Here is a 10,115-nt window from a genome sequence, read left to right as displayed (position 1 = left end):
GATAAAGAAAGAGGTTTTTGTACATATTTATGTATATAAATAAAAAAGGGATAAAAATTGTTTTCATAATTCTTATTTAACTCTTTTAGTTCGCCAACAATTTCCCTTTCTGAGGTTACCTCTTAAAAACAGAACTATCCGTGTCCATTTCAGATTCATTTGTTGTAGATACAGTAATAACTAGAGAACCATCTCAGCCCCCAGGGCCGATCACTCTGGCGGCTTGCTCATATTAAAATATACATAAAAACTTACCAGAGTCTGGACTCGGATTTACACAACATATAATTAACACTAATGCTTATAAAATCAAAAATATAAATTCAGCGAAAGAAAATACGACCAATCATTTCCCGCGCTTTTTCCTCCAGTAAATAAACAGCTCATCAGATGAACACAGATTAACGATTTGAAGCGCCATCTGTATTTCTTCAAGGTATCAAAAAAATAAACTCAAGGTACAAGTTTTATAATAAAACACCAATATGTACTTAAACATTTTTTATTTCTATTTTTATAATTCGTGTTTCTTAAAATAACTAAAAGGCTGCTTAATTAGTTTCGACATCACAATTAATATAATTTAATTTTCCAGTCAAAATCCGGTTTATGGTTCGACGCTAACAGCTATATATTATTATATTTATATCACTAGGTATAAACTTGAAATAAAATCTATATATCTGGCTAGTGTTATATTTTAAGACAATTAAAAGTAATTCTAGTATTTAATTTGATGCGGCAGTAAATCCTCATTCCACTATAATTATTTTTTATATCAAATTTTGTTATATGACTAAAATTAAAAGTTTTCTTACACCTTATAAGATGGTGTGAATCCTAATAACGAAATATATCTACAGTTATGTCAGCAACAGAAGATTTCATCCATCACAGTGGTTATGCTGGAATAGATTCCCCAAATGTCGCAAATGTTTGGGGTGTAATGAGGTGTGTTGTTATTGCATCGTTCGTTAGATGTAAGCGGTTCAGTGCACTCTCCAGAACACGAGAAGCAAAAATACTCAATGAGAGATCTCTGACTCTGGCAGAGATGATACCCCCTGGGATCAACTCTTTTTGATGTTAGTTTTCACAAGGTTTGTTGTTTGCGTACCAATTGCCGACACAAACCTATCAGAAACCGCTGCGTTAGGCCGCTACTGGTTTTATGAATATGGTCGAGTCTGTCATGTTTGGACTGACGTTAGCGGCAGGATGACTCTCTCAATCGAAAAGCGCGTACTCACATCACACTATCGAAAGTATTATCACATTCTTTTAAACATTTCTTTTCACCAATATGTATTCTATTGTGTTTCTTCAATCCTTCAGATCGACAGAAGCTCTTACCACAATCTTTACAAGAATATGGCCTTTCACCAGTATGTATTCTATTGTGCATCTTCAATTCAGCAGATAGAAAAAAGCTCTTACCACACTCTTTACAAGAGTACGGCTTTTCACCAGTATGTCTTCTATTGTGTTTCTTCAAACCATCAGGTCGACTGAAGCTTTTACCACATTCTTTACATGAATATGGCATTTCACCAGTATGGATTCTATTGTGTACTTTCAAATCACGAGATTGTCTGAAGCTCTTACCACATTCTTTACAAGAATATGGCTTTTCACCAGTATGTACTCTATTGTGTTTCCTCAAATCACCAGATTGTTTGAAGGTCCTACCACATTCTATACAACAATATATCTTTAAACCAGTATGTATATTACTGTGTTTCTTCAAAACATCAGATCGATTGAAGCACTTACCACATTCTGTACAAGAATATGGCTTGTCATCAGTATGCATTCTATGGTGTGATTGTAAATGGTTAATTTGACTGAAGCTCTTACCACATTCTGTACAAGAATATGGCTTCTCACCAGTATGTATTCTATGGTGTGATTGTAAATGGTTAATTTGACTGAAGCTTTTACCACATTTATCACAAGAATATGGCTTTTCACCAGTATGTATTCTATTGTGTCTCTTCAAATCATTAGACCGATTGAAGCTTTTATCGCATTCATTACATGAATATGACTTTTTGCCAGTATGTATTCCATTATTTGACTGCAAATCACTAGTTTCATTGTATCCTTTCATTACGCTTTTTTTTTTGTTACTGTTTACATTGTCCTTGATGCATGCTTCAACTGTAAGAAAAAAAATTTAATTATTATATTTCAAAAATAATACAAGTAATTTTTAAACATTTTATATATTTTAATAATGAAATAAGCAATTTGCAATTAATAATTATAAGGCATTAAAAATTAATTACGACCAATTCTCAGACCTATCAAATATAAAATTTTATATAAATGTATCAAGCCGTTTCAGACACTATTCCAAAAATATTAAAAATTAATATTATAATACTTCCATACATGAACACTAAAGTACTAAACAATAATATGATCACTATTTATAACCCTGTGATATTTTATATATATATATATATATATATAATCCCGCATCGTTCATAAAATTTTGTTTTTCAAATTTTATTTGTGTATTAATCCTAGAAGTGAGGGTTATCACTTTAAAACATAACATATTGTTTAGATTTACAAGAGCGACATCTCAAGTCAATTTCCTAATATGCAAATATTGGGGTTGAGCAGGTTATCAACTGTTAAGTAGATCCTGTAGATGAAGCCACAACCTGAGAGTTGAACAAAGCAAACAGAATTTTATAACGAGGCGGTAATCGAACGGTTAGCTCGGTGGTTTAGAGCACCGGCACGGAACGCCGGAGGTCGTGGGTTCGAATCCCGCATCGTTCATAAAGTTTTGTTTTTCAAATTTTATTTGTGTATTAATCCTAGAAGTGAGGGTTATCACTTTAAAACATAACATATTGTTTAGATTTACAAGAGCGACATCTCAAGTCAATTTCCTAATATGCAAATATTGGGGTTGAGCAGGTTATCAACTGTAAAGTAGATCCTGTAGATGAAGCCACAACCTGAGAGTTGAACAAAGCAAACAGAATTTTATAACGAGGCGGTAATCGAACGGTTAGCTCGGTGGTTTAGAGCACCGGCACGGAACGCCGGAGGTCGTGGGTTCGAATCCCGCATCGTTCATAAAATTTTGTTTTTCAAATTTTATTTGTGTATTAATCCTAGAAGTGAGGGTTATCACTTTAAAACATAACATATTGTTTAGATTTACAAGAGCGACATCTCAAGTCAATTTCCTAATATGCAAATATTGGGGTTGAGCAGGTTATCAACTGTAAACTAGATCCTGTAGATGAAGCCACAACCTGAGAGTTGAACAAAGCAAACAGAATTTTATAACGAGGCGGTAATCGAACGGTTAGCTCAGTGGTTTAGAGCACCGGCACGGAACGTCGGAGGTCGTGGGTTCGAATCCCGCATCGTTCATAAAATTTTGTTTTTCAAATTTTATTTGTGTATTAATCCTAGAAGTGAGGGTTATCACTTTAAAAACATAAGAAACTGTTTAAATATAATCATATTACAGTCATTACCTGGTAACTCATGCTCTACCACATCTATTTCGTCTTTACATTCTTGTTTGATAAATATGTTGTTTTGCATGTCAGGCGTGATTTCTATTTCAATTGTACATTCTTGTTTGATGAATAAGTTGTTTTGCATATCAGGCGCAGTCATTATATTTGTATGAGAGTCCACGTCAGTACGAATTTCAGGTAGAGCCAAGAGATCTGAAAATTAATGTTTTAATATTTTTATTGTATACTAGCTAACCCAGCAAACGTTATTGCCACATATAGTAATAAAAAAATTCAATAATTAAAATTTTTAGGGTATAAAAATATAATAATAATATTGACACACTTTTTACACAAATTATCTTGCCCCAAGTTAAGAATATATAGCCTGTGTTATGGGTTACAAGACAACGATATATTTAATACAATATACTTACTTAAACATACATAAATTCATATAAACATACATAAATACATTTAAACATCCATGACTTGGAAACAAACATCCATATTCATCATATAAATGCTTGCACCTACCGGGATTCGAACCCGGGACCTCTAGCTTAGTAGGTAGGATCGCTAACCACTCGGCTATACAGGTCGTCAAAAATAGATGACGATTGATTCTTAGACCTACCAAATATATCATACATCAAATTTATCGTACTAAAATAATCATTATACTCGATTGCCATATGTTGCAATATGGCAACCGAGCAATACTATTGCGTGTCTGTGGATGGATTAGAATAATATTAAAATCGCGATACAAAAGTAACTGTTGATCGTAGATGGGTGAAAAGTTGAAGATGTATGTATTCTTAATGCGGAATCATAATAAAACAAATTAAAAAAAAATGACAAAAAAATTTGGGGTGGAGCTTAACATTTACAGGGATGAATAATAGATGTTGTCCGATTCTCAGACCTACCCAATATGCACTCAAAATTTCATGAGAATCTGTCAAGCCGTCAAAGGAGTTTAACTACAAACACCGCGACATGAGAATTTTATATATTAGATATTATAAGACCCTGAGGCGGAATAGGTACAACTGTTGTGACTGAAGCCGCTCTTGCTTTCCTCCTTCCATCTGCTGCTTAAAGTATTGGTAAACACTTTAATAATACCTACTTTCAACTAAAATGTTGAAGAAATATCTAATTTAATAATAAACGTAAATGTTTATTACATGTGCTATAGAAAAGGGTATTTTCTTTGTGTCAGCCTTCCACTATTCTTCCTAGAAATTAACTTCTCAATATCTTAAGAATGTTACATTTTAAGAGACTAGAGAAATGTCAAAATGGAGACCAAGATCCCAAATCTGAAGAACAGTTACGATCAAAAGTGTTTGTGATCATGTTAGCTTCCTTCCAACCTCTAGGGGCTCATTACACACATAAAGAAAAACAGCTGTACTTTAAAAGTAAAAGCATTTTCTAAGCATGTTCTAAGATAGATTAGGGTGCTAAGATATTATTAATGTGGTCGGATAATTGTACAGGCCAGAATAGGAATAGATCCGTTTATTAAATAAACATGTCAAAACATTTTGGAATAGCTATTACTCATAGTTTTTAGAGCATGAATGAGGGTGACAGTGTACATGCCCTCATAAAGAGAAGATTCAGATTCAAATATTTATATTCAAAATAGGATGTGAAATCACTTATTGAAAGTCAAAAAACTACCACCCATTCCATAAAGAATGCCTCAGACCTGAGAAGAATGCGCGCAACAATCTCAGCGGGCTTTTGTTTCATCAAAAAATATGTTTACAAAGTAATATTGTACAATTCGCTCCATTCCCAATTTGTGGGTATCATCAAGAAAGTCATTTATGTTATAGTAACCTTTACCACACAAACATTTTTAAACAATTCTTTTGAATAACATAATACTTTTGTTTTAAACATTTTCTGGGATCTTGTTGTAAAAGCATATACATCACTCCTCAAAAGACTTTCTAACTCGACTTTCTATTCTATTCTATTCTTTCTAGTGGCTTCTGTGGAAGGGGCACCACAACTCGCCAATGTCAAGTTTCAGTAGACCAACAAGCTTAGAGTGTGTAATTTGATCGGTGTAAACGAATTTATAAGTGATTATAGTAATGACCGTTGCCCAGAATCAAAACAGATTTATTTTCTTATTATACCTGAAACAAATATACATGCTGTTAGATTATAATGGACAAACACTGATAATATTACTTATATAAAACATTTATTGTGTTAGTTATAACTTAATATTATTCTGTTTAATATATTTACATAAAGTATTTACAAAAGGAGTGAAAACAAAGGTGAGGAGGCATTTCATGGAGGTGGGGCGGGGGATTTCAGGAGGTATAAAGTTGTACAAGGAAGACTTCATTAAAGGGCAATTAAAGAATAAATTGTCTACATTTCCCTCATCAAGTCCACATTCACATAGAGAATGGTCTCTAATTCTTAATTTGGCTAGGAATACTGGAGTGCAAGAGTGGTTTAAGCGTAACCGGCAAACTGTTGATATTATTGATTTATTGGGGAATCTAAATTTCGAGAACCACGGTTTTAAAGGGATTACAGGTTGTATATCACCATAAAAGACGCCTTTAGCAGTTTTGGAAACCTGCCAGATGTTTGACCACCTCTCAAACATATTTATTTTCAAAGTGGAGCACAAGTCATGAGAGAAGATTTGAGAATGTTGTTGGGAACCTGTATGAGCAGCTGACCTGGCACAAGCATCAGCATTTTCATTGCCGATTATACCTGCATGGCCTGGTATCCATGCTAGAACTATGTTGATGTTGAGATCATAGCACTCTTTCAAGTTTTTTCTTATCTTAAGTATAATTGGAAACCTACTTTTTGAGCGAAATGGATTTGAGAGGATGGATTGAAGGCAGCTTTTGGAGTCTGATAATATAATAGAATTGTTTAGGCCATGGGACTTAATAAATAAAATAGCTTCAAGTATAGCAATTGCTTCCCCTGTGAATACCGAAGTGACAGTTGGGCAGCTATAACTTAATACAATTCTTGTGGAGGGGATCCATACTGCAACTGGGCTCATGTGTATTTTAGAAGCATCAGTGAAAATCTTATGCCAATTTTGGAAATCTGAATGCATAACATGAGAAAATGTTTTGTTAGCTTCTATGATGAACTTATTAATGCCCAGATCTAAAATTATTAAGGGTTGGAAGGTGAGTGCATTGAAAGGCATTGAGAATAGCGGTAATTTCGAAAGTTGAAAAAAGGGGTTAGGGAGTTGAGAGTACAATAGGTAACTATGGGCAAGACATGATCTCTTATCTTGAGAAATTTGGTTATTGTTGTATAGGCCAACTAATTGATCTAATTTATGCAGCAAAGGGTGATCCCGGAATTCCGCAAATTTAAAAAACAGTTTATTAGCGAGGAACTGTCGACGAAGCGAGAGGGGAGGTTCTACACACTCGACCTGCATAGCATTAATAGGACTAGATTTCATAGCTCCTAATATAATGCGCAAACATTTTGCCTGTAATTTGTCTAACTTATCTAAACCTGCCTTATTGCCTGGAACCAAAAGTAACGTGCCATAATCCATGTGGCTACGAATTATGGCATTGTATAGCAATCTTTGGGTGAAGGGGTGAGCCCCCCACCAAACGCCAGATAATGAGCGAAGGATATTAATATTTTTTTCACACTTTTGGGAGATGTAGTTAAAGTGCTTTACACCTGTCAATTTTTGATCCAACCATACACCCAAGAACTTAACATTATCGACAAAAGGAACTTCAATATTGTAAATTTTGACTTTGATTACAGGGAGACGTCTTTTGTTGGTGAATAAAACTACCCTACTTTTAGAAGGTGATAGTGTTAGCCCATGTTGCAAGAGGTATGATGAGAGATATTCTAGAGCATGACTCAAACGAATAGAAGAAGCCTGTATAGACTTATCAGAAGTATATAGAACAATATCATCTGCATATTGCAAGATTTGGCAAAAGGGGGTAACTGTGCTAGAAATATCAGAGGTATACAGGTTGTATAGTAAAGGACTGAGAACAGAACCTTGAGGTAAACCTTTCCAAACTGTTTTAGGAGGTAGGTATGAGGATGGGCCTTTAATGGTAATTGTTCGCTCCATTAGCATATTGCATATGAATCGAGTTAACTTCGCTGGAATACTCAGCTGAATGAGTTTGCTCCTGAGCAGAGGAAGAGACACGTTATCATATGCGGATTCTATATCTAGAAAAACTGCCAAAAGAGGTTCTTTTTGGAAAAGAGCTAATCTTATATCAGTGGTAAGGATACCCAAGCTATCTAATGAGCTCTTCCCCTTTCTGAATCCAAACTGGGAATCGGAAATGAGGTTATTGTATTCAACAAACCACTCAAGTCGATGTTTGATCATATGTTCACATATTTTTGCAAGAGCAGATGATAGGGCAATAGGTCTATAACTGGTGGCTTTAGATGGACTCTGACCTGGTTTGAGTATAGGAATGATCACTTGATTTTTCCAAGATGGAGGTATGGCACCGACATCAAATAGGTTATTGATAATTTTGAGATAATATTCTTGGGATCTGATTGAAGATTGTTTAAGGAAAGAATAGGGGATGCCATCGGCCCCGGGAGAAGTGTCAACTAAGCCATCCAATGCCAGAAGGAGTTCTGAAAAAGAGAAAGGGGAGTCTAAACTATGAGTTGATGAGAGAGGGATTGGAGGTGAAGGGAGATAGTCTTCATTAGGAACTGAAGGGGGTGACAACCTATCTGCAAAGGATTCAAGCCATACAGATGGATCTACACTTGAGTCATGCTCTGAAGGATTGTAAGAACCCCTAAATTTTTTAACTTGTTTCCATCCAATTGTAGATGGAGTACAGGGAGATAAGCTCTGGCAAAAATTGATCCAACCTTGTTTTTTCTTTTTGGCAAATAAATTAGTGGCCTTGGCAGCAGCTTTTTTATAATTAATGAAGTTGGTCAAAGTCATGCTCCTATTATATGTTTTTTCGGCTAATTTTCTATCCTTAGCAGCCTTGGTGCAATCTGAATCCCACCAAGGAGTTGAAATTTTACTATTGGATGGTTTTTTTATGGGAAAATTTTGGTCAGCACTAAATATCATGGCCTCTGCTAATTTATTATAATTTTCAACAGCATTTGAATGGTTAGGATTGGGAAAGCTTAAAATTTTTTCATCAAGGCAAGTGGAAAATTGCTGCCAATTAGCATTTGTTAATCTGTATTTGAGAGAAGGGGAAAAATTTTGAGCAGGGATTACTTTATCAGGTAATGAAATGATAATAGGATAGTGATCACTGCCATTGGAATTTTGAAGGATGTTCCAAGAAATAAGAGAAGCAAGACAAGGAGAACATAGGGTCAGGTCAACTGCACTTTTTGGATTTTGAGAAGGAGCAACCCTGCGGGTTGGAGAGCCATCATTTATTATGCAGAGATTACATTCATCAAAAATATCAAGAAGGGAAAGAGAAAAATAATCAGTAGTGCTAGAGCCCCAAGACATGTGATGTGCATTAAAATCTCCCATTAGAATCATAGGAGAGGGAATAGACGAGATTAAATGGAGGATGTCTGCAATCATAGTTGAATGAGGTTGAGGGATGTATATAGAGACCATGGAGATGTTCAAAACTTTTGCAGCAACAATATTTATACCAGGATGTTGGTTTGGAAGGATTATTGGGGAAAAGGGAAGGGTGCGTCTTATAAATAAGGCACAGCCTGCACCAACACCATCTGCTCGATCATCCCTGAGGCATGCATAGCCCGGGACCCTGAAGTGTGATCCAGGGGCCAGCCATGTCTCAGATATGGCGATGGCAGAGGGAAGGTATTTATTTATAAGATGAATAAGGCTTGGTTTCCTAGGACGTAGGCTTCTGGTGTTCCATTGAAGGATGGTCACTGGGGCCATGATTGTTACAAAGGGATAAGATGTGAGATAGTTTATGGGCAACGTTGGACGGTATGTTAAGAGTGTTACTTGATATGAGACTTAGAATGAGTGAAAGGAGAACCTCCAGGAGGTTTTCATTCTGTACTGTAGAGGAGGGAATAGACTGATGCATTAATGCTGAGCCATTGGGGAACACTGAAGGTACGTCAGCAATAATGGCCTGATGAGCAGCTTTATCATAGGACTTGCTTAATGGGGCTCTAGAGTGTGGAAGAGAAGTAACAGTTTTCCTATATGAGGTAGTTGGAGCAGAAGGAATACTAGTCTGGCTCGTGTGGGTTGTAGGGGCATTATGAGATGAGGAAGGATTACTTAGAATTTCTGTGAATGGCCTTGTAGATTTTGGGCAACGCTTTGCTGCCTCTACATAAGAGATGTTCTCTTGTGACATTATTATTTTAATTGTTCTTTGCCTACCATGTTCAGGACAACCTTTGTTGGTGGAAAAATGTTGTCCAGAACAATTAATACAATTTGCATCTTTTTCTAGTATATTACATGAGTCACCAGAGTGGGATTGGGCACATTTATAACACCTTGAGTTGGATCTGCATGTAGTTTTAATGTGTCCAAATCTGCTGCAGTTCTGACATTGAATGGTGGGGAAGAGGTAAGTTTCTACTGGAAGGGAGTTATGGAAT

The 10,115-nt window shown here is 35.6% G+C and overlaps 1 protein-coding gene across 1 annotated transcript; it reads right to left on the bottom strand.

Moving 5' to 3' along the window:
- Positions 1-486: 486 nt before the first annotated feature.
- Positions 487-2,157, bottom strand: LOC126974621 (zinc finger protein 239-like). The gene has a single exon (XM_050822131.1). It carries the CDS (start codon positions 2,108-2,110, stop codon positions 1,247-1,249), a length of 864 nt encoding a protein of 287 aa, XP_050678088.1. The 5' UTR covers positions 2,111-2,157; the 3' UTR covers positions 487-1,246.
- Between the last annotated feature and the right edge of the window lie 7,958 nt (positions 2,158-10,115).

This window comes from Leptidea sinapis, chromosome 2, assembly GCF_905404315.1.
Source record: "Leptidea sinapis chromosome 2, ilLepSina1.1, whole genome shotgun sequence".
Lineage (NCBI taxonomy): Eukaryota > Metazoa > Arthropoda > Insecta > Lepidoptera > Pieridae > Leptidea > Leptidea sinapis.
The sequence above is the reverse complement of the archived record's forward strand: the minus strand, read 5'-3'. Positions and strand labels throughout refer to the sequence as shown.